General features: G+C 41.2%; 1 protein-coding gene across 1 annotated transcript in view; it reads right to left on the bottom strand.

The window, feature by feature from the left end:
- Positions 1-4706, bottom strand: part of VPS13B (vacuolar protein sorting 13 homolog B) — a gene marked incomplete at its 5' end in the record, with an annotated part of 177376 nt that extends 172670 nt beyond the window's left edge. Inside the window, 1 exon segment of the mRNA XM_006039496.3 lies at positions 4569-4706. Within this exon segment, the coding sequence (XP_006039558.1) occupies positions 4569-4706 (138 nt within the window).
- Between the last annotated feature and the right edge of the window lie 9756 nt (positions 4707-14462).

Raw genomic sequence — 14462 nt, 5'->3', positions numbered from 1 at the left:
TAGGGAAAGATAACAAAATATTGTACTAATTAAACAAAGTGGTCATCTTTTTCGTTGTTGGTTAAGGAGATTCGACATCAAAAGTAACTAACAGTGTGGCTGTATCTACATGTGAAGAAATAAATATACTAGATTTAATATGAAAGAGATGGTTGTGCATCTTAACGTAGCAGAAGTTAAAAAATTTGTAACTAATTAGTTACTGTAAAAAGGAAAAGAACTGTTCTTTAGTTCATGTTTTGGGAGTAAAGTTAAGGTCTGTTCCCACAGGCTCAGTGATGAATGCTTATTCCTCTTAGGATCCTATTACCTAAAATCTGGAAGAAATATTATTTTTCTTTAGTTGCCAAAAATGTACAAAATAATCAACTCATGTGGCAAGAAGTGCATTAATGTATCTTGTTATTCCCATTTAATTAGTGGTTTTCAAGTCTAGCTACTTGCTGTAGTTTTTTGATCTTTAAGTTAATAGAGAGTGACAATCTGGCTTCCTGTGTGGTGGAAGAATACAATTTTTCTAGGGAACAACATCTACTTATCTACTTTAGCTGACAAACTGTTTACAGTAAGTATCATTTTATCTAAAATAGCAAATACTGGGAACCATGCACAGACTGTTTGTTAACAGCTGTAGTTTGCATCACAAAACAGAGGCATGAATGGTTATCTAAGCTGGAAAGCAAATCTCACCTTTCCAAAAATATATTTCTAAGGAAAAATGATCTAATCTGATTGATAGTGAACTGCTTCTCCAGTCTATCCAGGTAATTCTGGATGCTAGCCCTATTTTCTGGAGTACCTGCAACTGCACCCACCTCAGTGTCATCCCCAGATTTGCTAAGTATGCACTTGATCCCATTATCCAAATAATTAATGAAGACATTAAACAAGACTAGACCAGGACAGACCCCTGAGAAGCCCTACTTGATACCTCCTTCTAGACATTGAACAGTTGATGACTATTCATTGAATATGATGATCCAGCCAATCTAATCAACCAGTCAATCAATCTAATCAAAGCTGTTAATACAGTTGAATAGTTCTTAAGGAGGATTATATGATTTAACAAACCTCTCATTTGTAATGAGTATAGATTATAAAGCCTTGTACAAGAAGGCAGACCTATTTTTTGGGTTGACTCAGGACAACACTATGTTAAGATTCAGGGTATTATTGCTGAGTCACACTTGTGAGATTGGTCCCATTAGTACCAAGCAGATGAAAAAAAGGAATGGCTCTAAGATGTCCTGTAGGAAATGGCAAAAGATATCCTGTAGGAAAACCCTAGAATTAGCCAAGCTCTATAAAACTTAGTTTAAGGCCCCTGACAGATGCTACACTTAACACATGATTACCTGGTTAATCAAGTCTTAAACACTGACCTGGCCACATGTTCATTCAATTAATGGTGTGATAAAACAAGGAACAAGTCATGAAGTTATCTCACAAAATATGTCTAATAACTTTGTGGCTGGTTCCCATCCCGGATTAAATTGAACACGTGGTCAGCATTCCCAGCCTTAAGAGCACAGCAGAGCCCGTCAAGACTCTGGTGAACACCCTGAGGCTGGAAGTGCTGCTCAGCTGATTGGGGCTCCTACCCAGGGGAGCATACGGAAGCCAAACCTACCATTTTCCAGTGATATGGAGCCCCCTGTGCCAGCAATATGGTGCGACTAGGATCTGATCCATGAACCTATAGTAGATATGGCCAAAATATGTATGGCACATGAGGTATGAGGTAGGACTGGGATTGCACATTTGATACAATCATGCCTTTAATTTAATGTGTGTCAATGGCCTCAGGTTTACATTGCTTTATGGTTGTTGACCTAAAGCCACAACCCCAGGAAGTTTGGATACTGATATAAGGCCTGCTTGCATTGTCTGCAGATGGGGTAGACATATTTATCATCTACAAAAGAAAACTGAAGAACTTTTAAACAATGTGTCCCCAACATATGGCCCTTGGCCATTTTACTTGGACTGCAGGGCTCTCAGACAGGCCATAAATTCAGGAGGATGACTTGCTAATGAATTCCCAGCTATGGAGTCCTGATAGACACATGTGTCAGTGGCAGGAGAGTAGCAAGGGCGGTGTTAATCCCTGTGCCACCACTCGCCTCACCACTGTTGCTTGTCCTACTAATGGGTCCAGATCCGACTCATGAGGCTCCTTGCAGTGTGGGTCTGGCAATCAGGTCTGAGGTCCAGATACAGCAGGGATTGGCAATTATTTGGGCCTGTGGGCCACACAGGCAGTTTTGGGGAGCTGTTGCAGGCTGGTCAGCACCCCCACCCCTCCCCTGCAACAGCCTGCAGCCTACATGCCCTGTGGCTCTTCACCACCACTGGTGCCCAGCAGCAGCTGAGCACACAACCTCATCCCTGACTCTGGCCCTGGCCCATCCCATGCCTGCTATGGACTTGCCCCAGCCAGAGTGGACTAGCTCCAGACCAGCCAGGTCCCACACACATTGCCCTGGCCCTGGCCTACCCTGTGCCTGCTCTGCACTGGCCTACCTACAATGAGCAGTGGTGGTGATAGCCAGGCAGAGGCTACCACCAATCTCCATGAGGCTGAGGCCAGCAGCAGCTGGAAGGAGCCACTGCTGCCTGGGCTGCCTAGAAATGGAGTCCAGCTGTGGAGCTGCCCCAGCCCTGTTGTGCACCTTGGGGCAGTGGAATGCATCATGGGCTGGACAGTGCCTGGGCCAGGTGGAACTGAAAGACCCGCTGCAGGCTGGACAAAGTCCCTCCATGGGCCAGATCTACCCCATGGGCCTTTTTTCACCCACCCCGAGATACAGCCTGGGGGTGTAGGTAATTTTGACACCCATTATTTAAACAATGGAAAACTGAAACTATTTGAAAATAATTCTATTTATAGAGTTCCCCTCCAGAGTCTGTTTATATTCAGAGGAAGAGATGTGTAGGCATTTGATCAGGTGCCATTACAACTAAATCACAAGGATTATTTGCTTGATGAGATGGATATAATTAAAAGTAATAACATGACATTTATTATCAGGAAGGTTATATACCACTTTCCAATATCAGGCTCTATTTACTTTCCTTTTCTTATAACCTTTTTTATAAGTTTTAACGACTTGGGCTGAAATTCTAACTCAGACTGCTTTTTTTTTTAAACTTCAGCCAAAATGGTTCAACCATTTTTGAGAACCCAACAGGGTTCTGTCCATGTTCAATCACTGTGGTGATGTTTTCTTTGAACAGCATCATACTTCAGAGCAGAAAGTTGAAATACAGCAGGGACTCAGTGCATCAAAGATGTGCCTTGTGCTATCCCTGTAAAAATACATCCCAATTTGGCCAAACTACATGCCACTGAAAACTGCAGCTGGCACAAAGGAGGCAGAAAAAGGAGAAACTGATCTCATGAGAAGCTGGGGTATGGTATGACAGTTAGGGTTGGCTGAGCCAAGACCATAATAATAGTCACAGGAGAGGGAGACTTGGGTAAGGAGATGAACTGGTTGAGGATCTGGGTGAGGGAAATGGGGATTGGCTAAAAAGGAGCCTATACATAATAAGTCCTGATCAGAGAGTACAATCTACAACTGGCTTGTAGGATATTACGCAAGAAATCTGAAGGAATGAGATTAGAATTGGGTAGGCAAGGAAAAACAGGACTGAGAGAATCTATCAGGACTACAGAAGAGACAGTATGGGACAAGAACAAGTTGGAAGAGATAAAGGGATGGGTGCTAACAAATGTGGGAAAAATATGCGCTTTATTGGAAGACGCAGCACATTAGCTGGACTCGGCTCCACAGCAGCTGTATAGATTGTGCATTTCAGTGGGACTTTTTGGTGCTTTTATCTAAAACTAATTCAATTAACTATTAGATAAAAGCACCAGAAAAGCCTCACTGAAGTGCCCGATCTATCCAGACATTGGGCGAGCTAATGCCAGGTCAAACTAATGCCAGAAGATATCATATTTCCAATAAATGTTAATGAAATCTTTTTACCACTTATTAGATATTCCATGTAGTGACAGAAAGAAATATTTTTATAATAGCTATTTTATTTTGTAGTTACATTATTTAGAAAGTGAAATTGTCAACTAAATTTTTGCATTATCTCTTTCCATTTGCAATGCTATGTACATGGGTTACCAAGAATATAACAAACAGGGCTAAAAAACCCCACAAACATGTATAAAAGCAACTTAAAACAGCCCTTTGAATATTTAAGTGTCAAAAAAAATTAAAAAATACATACCTATGTTAAGTACTCAGAGCTCGTATTTTGCCTTTTATTGGCAATCTCTACTCTCACATTTCTAAAGGTATGATGCTTCCATGCCTGGTGTTGAAAGATAATTTGCTTATCAGGCCTGAAATCTATAACTGATCCTGTACCAAAGACTGCTGACCCTGGGCCTCTATCCAGTAAAGTCCTGGGGGACAATTCAACATTTACGGAGAATGAAGGAACATTTTTTCTGGCATGCAAATTTTAAAAGAAATGAAGGCTTTGTGAGCACCTCTATATAGAAAGCAAAATAGGAAATCAATTCAGATTAAAAATATAGTACTTACCTGGCCCATTGAGAAAATCTTTAATTTGCACTGTGATGAAAGGAGGCGGAATACCACTTTTAGCATCCATCTCTCCTGCTACTGTCTGCAACCAAACCTTGCAATAATCAAGAGCTTCTGGAAGAGTTTTTCCAGGATCTGTAGGGGATATAAGGTAATAATCACTCTCATTAATGATATTCCAGTAATGTGATACACAACAAAATGGTTTATGAAGGAAAGAGGAAACAAAATAAAATCAAGTAAAGCATGCACTAGCCTTGCATTATTTATAGACTGTTTACAAATGATATTAGTGGTTCCATACTTACAGAGTATGTCTGCATGTATATTAATGTAAAATATATATAAATACATAATATATATTACATGAAATATATCTGAAATATAAAATGAGAGTACATTTCAGTGGCTATACTTAATTTGTAATGTGCACAAAAAAGCCAAGAAATAAATCAGCAAATACAAAAGCCCAATGATACCCCTATTCCAAATGTCATTAAGTTTAGCTTAGCTGATGTGAAAATATCTAATCATTTCAGTTACTCTGTCAACTAGACTCTTGATCTGGTAAAATAGAATCTTTACTGGGTACTTCTGGGGTTTTTTTTGCATAACAGCAAAAACAGATTAACAGCAAAAGGGACAAACTATACAGCAGTGCAAAGGACCAGAACACCATATGCTGCAGGATGCAGTGTAGTGATAACAGTGCAGTTATTTGATACAGTTTGGAGTTTCACCAATACTGCAATCATTTTTAATGTCAAGCTTTTCAAATTTACTTCAACTGCTCTTCCTGTATGCCCTCTCTAGTGGTATTCCTTTAATCAATCCTTAATATTCACAACTACGAATAAACATTCTCATTCAGTTATGCTCAGTGTCGTGAATGTCTTCATTTTTTGGCCATTGCAGATGGCAAAAACCTCCCTGTGCACAAGGCTTATTTCCCCCTTTATCTTTGGCAACTCACACCCAAAGTTATTGTAATAACTATACAAGAAAAAGCCCTGACAAATTTTTGGCATTCATAATTTTATTTAGAAAAAAATCCTTCGAAATATTCAGTTTCTCTTTAAATCCAAGATTCTCTCTTTCTAGTTTTATGATCACAGAGTGCCCTCCTAGCCCCTTCTATTTTACAATTTTCTTACCATAAATTTCCTCGCTCCCATTTAATTTAAAAAATGTTAGCGTAGTTTTTACTTATCTGAGGTTTTACTGATTGGATGCCTTTCAAGAACAGTATTTACATAACCACCATTATAGTCAACATATGGTAATATGGTATCACATATGAGCAGGGTATATTAAGTCTGCCTTGGAATTTGTCTTTCTTGACCTTATCATGCGATTCATATAAAACTTGGCACATATGAAGCCTTATGTGATTTCAAAGAACATACTGAAACCAATTGATCATGACTTTAGATCTATATGGCAAAGATCAAAAGTTAGCACATTCTTCTATTTTTATTTGATCAATTTTCAGGCAATGATTTTATAGCAGTGTTTGTACTGTGCGACATATATTACAGCCAGAGTACTTTTTTCCTTTATATTCCCCCCCTCCATTTTTAAAGTCACCTCTAAACAGTTATTTTAGGGGCAATTCATTCTTGATCAGTGCATGCAACAACATGAATGTATTTTTCCACATGAATTTTCTGCACTTTATTACTGTTTCCCTCTAATTATACTGAACAGAATAGTAGGATCTATTCCTTTTTATACTATAAGCTCTTTAAAGTAGAGTATATAACTTTCTCTGCTTCTAGGTGTCACAACCCAAAGTTGTGGTTTTTTGTTTTTGTGTGCTTCGGCACCGCTAAATTATGTTCCCACCAAATTGCAGCTTCTTTACACGGTGGAGTTTTCTTTTGCAATAGGGAACCCGCGAGCAGAAGAGGATTTCCCGCCGTTTGTAGCCTTCTTTGCATGGTGCATTTCTTTTGCATCATAGTGATGCACGGTGCAAAGGAGTTCCCGCCATTTGTATTGAGATTCACGCCACATTATTGGCCGATCTTAATATAGGCACATGTGGCGGCTAGCGATTGGCTTGCTAGCCGTATAAAGAGCTTGGGTGGTTTCCACCCAAGTTGGAGAGAGACAGAGAGAGAAAACAATTGGAGTTTGGGAGAAAGAGCATGAAGATTTCTAAGCGCTGCTAATCCCTTCGAACCCAGCTTTTTCTTCTCCTTAAGAGGGCAATAGAGGGCCGACTTACCGAACCCATGGAGTCTTAACAACTCCGGGGGCCTATTTACCGAACCCACGGAGCTTCAACCACTCCGCGGGCCAAACGCCTCTAGCCTCTCCCCGTCGCCGAGCGCAATCCTAAGACATATCCCTTTCCTTTGAAACTACCGAACCCGCGGAGCTTCAACCACTCTGGGACCAATTACCGAGCCGAACCCGCAGAGCTTCAACCACTCCGGGGTCAATTTTCGGAGTCCTCTAGCGAGGATTTAAGCAGAGATGAGCCTGGAAAACTGTCCAGCCTACACCACGACCATCTTTGGTGTAAGTAAACAATCTTTTAATCAACCATTACGCGTCCGTAACTAATTCTAGCTCGCCACCGGTCTTCTTCGACCCCGCGTGCCCGGGCTGCTGGCCACAGCCCGCATGCGCAAAAACGGGTCCGCATATTGCTCCCGGCTCGCACATGGCGACATGGATGAGATAGGGAGGCGGCCCGCACACTAGGCAGTGTCTAGCATTTTACAAATAATAAATAGCAAAAGAATTTTCTCTTCGTAAGTTTGTGTCATTGTTTATATATTATATTACAGTATAATAAAACTCCCAAATCATCATTCAAAATGCAGAACTTGAGCAGAATTCAAAACAAGATTGGTCATATTTTCAAAATATTCTTGGTGTAAATAGGCTATTCAGGTGCAAATGCTGAGAAATCAGAGGAAGTTCACAAATGAACAACACAAGTCATTAGGGCAAATTACGAGTAGAGGTGAAAGGAGTTAAATGTGTATCATGTCTAAAGTGTGATCTAAGGCAGAAAACACAGTATGAATACTTGTAGCTTTAGGGACCAAGGAAAGAACAAATCAGCTATGATGTCTCAGGGAGTATAAATTACAATAAAGGTAATGGAATAAAAATCAGAGAAAATGTAGGTTAAATATTAAAGAAATTTCTGATGGTTAGAATATGCAATATTCTCCGCAGGGAAGCACTGAAAATGCTGTTGTTTGGGATATTTAAAAATGCACTGATGAAACACTACAAAAGGTACAATAGGGAAAAATTATATAGTGTCAGGGAATGGATCTGTATAATGTACTATAATAGCTATTTATGTTTCCATCTTCTATGATTCTCCTCCCCAAAAATCAACACTTGGACTTGCAGTTATTTGTACAAACCAGATTCTCAAACAGGGTGCTGCAATACACTTTAAAGAGTGCTGCAGGTGAGTTAGTGTAGTTTTTACTGTTATTGGTACTGTTAGGTGTGTAAAAGCTTATACATGACTCACAAAATAAGCCCAGAGATTTCAGATAGGTATCTATCCATAGTGTCAAAAATAGTTTGACCTGTTGTAGTCTTTTTGAGGTACTTCTTAATAGAAGAATTATTCTATTATTTTTCCATAATCAAAATCAAATGAAAAGTAGGAGCTGGTATTTTCCTTAACATAAAGGTATGTTACCTTTAATCTAACAAGGAGGTGCCTTGAGTTTAAAAAGTTTTATGTATGCACTGTCCTGTATCCTGTCTGACAGACTACTGCCAGACAATTCAGAGTAATATACAAAAAGCCCTGAAATCTGGCAAATATGGATACTCTGGTCCCTGTGGAAAAACTCATTCTAACCCCCTAATAATTAGGAATTGGCTTAAAACCCTGATACTTGAGGTTTTATATCCTGCTCAGTTTATCTTTGGACATAATTATTTCTTTGAATTCTCAGTATTTTTGTTATATGTATAAGTATACATATGTTATATGTATTGCTAAGTGGCAGTGAGTTCCACAGTTTAATTAATGTTGCTTGTTAAAAAAAATTCTCTTCATTAGCTTGGAATGAGCAACACCCCCTCACATTCTTATGCAACTAAGAGGGAGAAAAACAGAAACTCCTGATTAGAGCTACACATAAAAAGGTTATTCTATATCTTAGAAGAGTTTGATATTCTAATTTTGAATGAGCTGCTGAAGAATGAAGGAGTGATAAACCTGGGCAACCCAGGTTTCCAAGCTCTTGACTCATTGTGTGGATCCATTAAGTGGGCTGCCAAGTGACAGGGTGAGAGAGAGCTGGGAGAGGTTTCCATACATCTGGGGTAGGGACAGAAATTACACATAAACTAGTATAAGAATATCAAACTCTTCTAAGATATGGAATAACCTTTTTATGTGTAGCTTTAATCAGGAGTTTCTGTTTTTCTCCCTCTTAGCTGCACAACCGAAACCAGTTTATGATAAACCTGGATGGATGTAGTACAAGACTTAACTGATTTAGCTTAAATCAGTCGATTGAACTTCTGTCCCAGATCCCCTCCAGATTCAAGTTAACTCACAGTCCCACAGCATCCCAGGATGCTCTGTACATCCCTCATAAGCCCCCCCATCCTTTGCAGGATGGGCAGGCTAACCTTGGTCCAAGCTTTCTGTTCCAGCTGAGCACGAAAGTGTGCTCTACAGCCCCACAGCTTCTGGTCTGGGCCACTGCAGGCATATGGCTGTATTTTCAGAATCAAAAGTAAATGTCTGTTCACTTGCTTATTGGTTCACTCTACACAGTTTAAACTAACTGATGAAGGTTGAATCAATTCAGCCTTGGGTTTTTTGACTGTCTATATTTAGCCCAGGAAAACAGAAATATTTTACAATTTACTGAAAGGAACTGATTCATGATGGGTCACCATGCTGGGTCAAGGGTTAGAAGTGATCAGAAGTCAACTTCGATATATTTTCAGGAGGAAAGAAATCCTGGCTTTGTCTATGATTTCCCATGCAATCTTGGACGAATCAACCAACCTCTTTGTGAATTAGTTTCCCCATCTATAAAACAGCAATTTTGTGAGCCAAAGTATATTAGTGCTTGCAAAGTACTTTGAGGTACTTGGATGGAAGATTATTTGAAAGCAAAAAGTATTGTTCTCATGTTTAAAAACAAAAATCAATACAATTATGTACTTAGAGCAGATGACAAACTATTATAAACCTAGTGTAGCTAATAAGATAAAGAAATGGTATGCTATTCGGTAAAAATAAGTGGTATGTGAAAAATTAATTCTATTATTTGATTTAATCATTGTAAATTAATACTGTTTAAACAAATCTATGCACAGCTGTTCATGAAAAGTATAGAGTCAGATTTAAAAAACAACAACCCTCTACCACCTAAATTAAACCTGTATTTATAATTTTTAGTTAACTACAGGTTGGATGATATTTTTAAAAGATCACATATTTAAAGATATGTTGGTTCCTAAGACATACACATTTCAGTGGGAGTTCAATGCCTAGTGTCCTTTAAAAATATTTCCTGAAGCCACTTAGGAAACTAAATCCCATTGACATTTAATGGGGCTTAGGCAGCCATGGAAATTTTATCTTTTATGTACATTTATACTTTTTTTTTTTAAAGACACATATTTTACTCTTCAGGCCAGGGGTTAACAACATACAGCCTGTGGGCCAGATCCAGCCTTCAATCTCCATGACTTCCAACCTAGTTACTGCTGCTACACCTGCTTCTCCCTGTCACACAGCTGCATGGTGAGGGCTTTGCACATCCCTACCACATGGCTGGGTAGCAAGTGTTTTATGGTACAGGCTGGAGTGAGTCAGTTTGGGTCAGAGGGGCTGGACACTAGGACCCAGCCGCCAATGCCTCTCTTCCCCACCATGATCTGAAGACAGTGCTTCCAGCTGGAAATTCTCCAGGGTGGGGAGGGCAATGCAACTGCTGCCGAGGCTCCCCTCTCCCCACAGAATAGTGCCTAAGCCCATGTCTGCATGATCCAAAGTTTCTGTGGGTGGGATCCAGCCTGAAGACTACAGGTTGCTAATCCCTGCTTTAGTTTTTGCATCTTTCCCACCTTGAATGACGCAAATACTCCAATAATTTCAATCTGGTATACAGTCACATTTTAGTAACTTTCACATACATTTTCTCCTGCATGAGGACAATACTATAATTTTCTTTGGGTTACAAACGCTAAGTGGAATGAATTTTTATTTCTAAAAAAACCTGCTTCTGTTGGAATCAAAAGAATACAAACCTGGAAACAATTCCATTAGCTTACATCTGAGCTCTGGGTCAAATTATTTCCCAAGTGTTAGCTGCATGGCTTTTGATAGGAAGTCCAAATATGTGGACTTTTTGCAGACCCAAGGCATTGTAGACACTTAGCATATCCATGGATGCAGCTGTTATGCAGAGAGGAACAGGTGGCAGGGTAACAGAATTTTTCAAGAGCTCTGCCAGGAAAATGAACTATAAAACCCTACCTGTTGAATTCCACCCCTCTCCTCCAAAAGAAGCCGCCTGGGAGAAACAGTGAGTCAACACATTTCCTGCCTGATTTGATCCCTGCCCCTCCTTGTTCAGCCACCAGGAGTAGGGGTTACATATGGCCTGAACCACTGCATCCGCTTCTGATGGCACTTCTGCCATCAGAGGTCTGGATTATTAAAAAAAACATTCACAGTGATCATGTATGATCTTTAGATGGACTCATAATAGCTGTTTTTGGAAATGGGACACTGGAGGAAGTTGAAGAAATTCCATGCATAACAAACACTTGGGAAATTTCTCTCCTTTACTAATGACCAGGCTGCACATTCACCTCTTTCAAAACAAACAGAAAAACCCAAGCAAACAAAGAGAAAATATATTTTTCAAGAATGCTCTGAGCACCATGCTCAGGAAATGATGCAACTCGAAATCTGGACTACATTATGTGAAGCTAAACAAATGCGGATTTAAAAAATATTTATAAATGTACCTAATGAAATTATGTTAAAAACAATTGCAGACTCTTTTATTTAAATAGGATTGCTATTAATACAGTTGTGAAAACGAAAGATGCTGGGAGAAGATGCCAATTTTGTGAGATGCTGTTCCAGGCAGGATGAAGAGAAAATGGAAATGTTGCTTTCTGGACACTTTGAAGAAGACACTATAAAGCAGTTCCTCCTTGTTGGGAGGGCTTAAAGCAGTAAGTATTCTTGATTTTATTTTATGACTTGAAGCTCCAATCACTGAGTGCATGAATCATTATACAGTTACAAAAATAAAAATTGTGTAAGACAAATAGACTCCTTCTGCACAACTACAATAGGACAGGGCCATAGTTACAGTATTGTAATGAACCTCCCTTCATATTAGCTTGTTTGCAGGTGGGTAGGGTTTGTGAAAGTGACTGGCAAAATGGAAACCACTCTTGCTACTAGCTCTGAAAGAGGCAGGCACTGCTGTTGGCGAGTTTTGCCTGTATTTTGTTGAGTTTTTTGATTATGAGGTCTTCCCTTACCTTTTGAATACTCTGGATGTTATAGTATCAGTGGTAAGTACCATATAATAGTCAACATGGATATATATATTCAGCTAGTACATGCATATCAAGTTGTCTAATAGAGGCCAAAATGACATAAGGGCTTTGCCAGTTTCTGCTGTTGCAGGTTCTGGCTCAGGAAAAGTGTAGTCAGACTTTGCAAATTTAAACATGAGATAAAATTCCATCTCACTGAAGTCCTTGGCTAAACTACCAAATTGAAATGCCAGAATCTGGAAGCACCAGAAGAGGTGCAAAAGAGTAACATTTTGTGTACTTTGAAATAAAATACCTTACTACAAAAAATATCAATACACAATTAGTACTGAAGCACTAATAACATAAATAATAGCCCAACTGTGACTTCCAGATTCAATTAATTTATTTTCAAGTTTACTTCTTTTTCATGGCCAGATACAAGAATCACCTAATTTTATTTTCAGGCCTCAAATTCTTTTAGTTTGAAGATAGTTTTTATGTTGTTTTCATCCAGATTTTGTCAATGTTTTCCTTTAGCAAAAACAAAGTTTCTTGAATAAAAATGTAAACAAAAATATATATCCCACATAAGAGGCATTTACTGTGAGCGTCGGACATACTGACTCTTAATCTCACTCATTCTCCCCTGACCACGAATGTTTCTTGTGTTTTTCCCTCAATGTAAATTGTCTATAAGAAATATCTGTACTTTCACCTTTAAAAATAAGTTGTCAGCAAAACGACAAGTTAGCTTTTTCTGGCCTTACTCAAGTGTTTCCCAATAATTCTTACAAATTTAAGACAGACAAAATGCATTGCTTCAGTTAGGATTTCTTTGGACTATTAATAAATCAAGGTATCTATTTTACTTATAAACTTTCTAGGAAAAGATTAAATTTAGAAATGCCTGTAGAGATCCATCTGCTATAGGACACGGTTGCTAATTTAAAAAAAAAATAACCTGCATAAAAAATGTGTCAGAAATGTAGAATGACTCCCCGACAGCTCCATGCCCAAAGTTATGCTTGTTTGAGGTGTACAACTCAACAATACAGTGCTGGCCTAGTGATGCGTTAAAAATACAACAATTATGCAAAACATTCAGGCTAGGAACAGGTGCTGTATCCCACTTGAGAACAACTCTCCAGACCCAGTGTTCTAAGATTTTCACTTCTTGTTCTAGAGCAGGGGTCAGCAACCCCCAGCATGTGTGCCGAGCATGGCACGTAAGGCCATTTTGTTTGGCATGCCACCACCAGCCCCGGCTCTGGGCAGCTGCTGCCAACCACAGAGCCCAGGCTTCTCCCAGCAGGTGGTTGGGAAGCTGCAAGCCCTGGCTGTGTGGTTGGCAGCAGCTATCCAGAGCCAGGGATGGGTGCAGCAGGCAGGCTGCAAACAGCTGTGCCGGGCTCTGGCATCAGTTCTGTACCGCTGCGCGCATGCACGCACTCCTTGGAGCAGGCAGGGGGGCGGGGGGAAAGCTGAGGCAGCGCAACCCCGGTCTCTCCTCTGCTGCCGGTACAGAGCTGATGGCAGGGCTCTGGAGCCTAGTGCAGCTGTTTGTAGCCAGCCTGGGTGCAGCAAGCAATGGGGAGGCTACAAACAGCTTTGCTGGGCTCCACAGCTCCAGCATCAGCTCCATGCTGGCAGTGACTGCACGTGCACCTTGGAGTGGACAGTGGGGATAGGGCCTGGCCCTGAGGCAGCACAGCCCTCCCACTGTCCACTCCGAGGTGCACATGCAGTCGCTGCCAGCATGGAGCTGATGCCCGAGCTGTGGAGCCCAGCACAGTTGTTTGCAGCCTGCCTGCTGCTTGCTGCAGCTCCCCAGAGCCCAGGCTGGCTACAAACAGCTGCACTGGACTCCAGAGCCCGGCCATCAGCTTTGTGCCAGCAGAGGGGGAGAGACCGGGGTTGCGCTGCCTCAGGCCCCCTCCCCCCACTGCCTGCTCCGAGGCGCGCATGCACGCACTGGTACAGAGCTGATGCTGGAGCCTGGCACGGCTGTTTGCAGCCTGCCTGCTGCAGCGGCCCAGAGCCCTGGCTGGCTACAAGCAGCTGCTCTGGGCTCCGGAGCCCAGTCTTCAGCTCTGTGCCAGCAGCAGGGGAGAGACTGAGGTTGCGTTGCCTCAGGCCCATGCGCCAGTACAGAGCTGATGATGGAGCCTGGTGCAGCTGTTTGCAGCCTGCCTGCTGCAGCGGCCCAGAGCCCTGGCTGGCTACAAGCAGCTGCTCTGGGCTCCGGAGCCCAGTCTTCAGCTCTGTGCCAGCAGCAGGGGAGAGGCTGGGGTTCTGCTGCCTCAGGCACCCCCCACTGTCTGCTCTGAGGCGCATGTGCCGCTGTTTGCCACCTCCTGGCTGCAGCCCGCCCCCCCG

Source organism: Alligator sinensis, unplaced genomic scaffold (genome assembly GCF_000455745.1).
Source record: "Alligator sinensis unplaced genomic scaffold, ASM45574v1 scaffold974_2, whole genome shotgun sequence".
NCBI lineage: Eukaryota > Metazoa > Chordata > Crocodylia > Alligatoridae > Alligator > Alligator sinensis.
The sequence above is the reverse complement of the archived record's forward strand: the minus strand, read 5'-3'. Positions and strand labels throughout refer to the sequence as shown.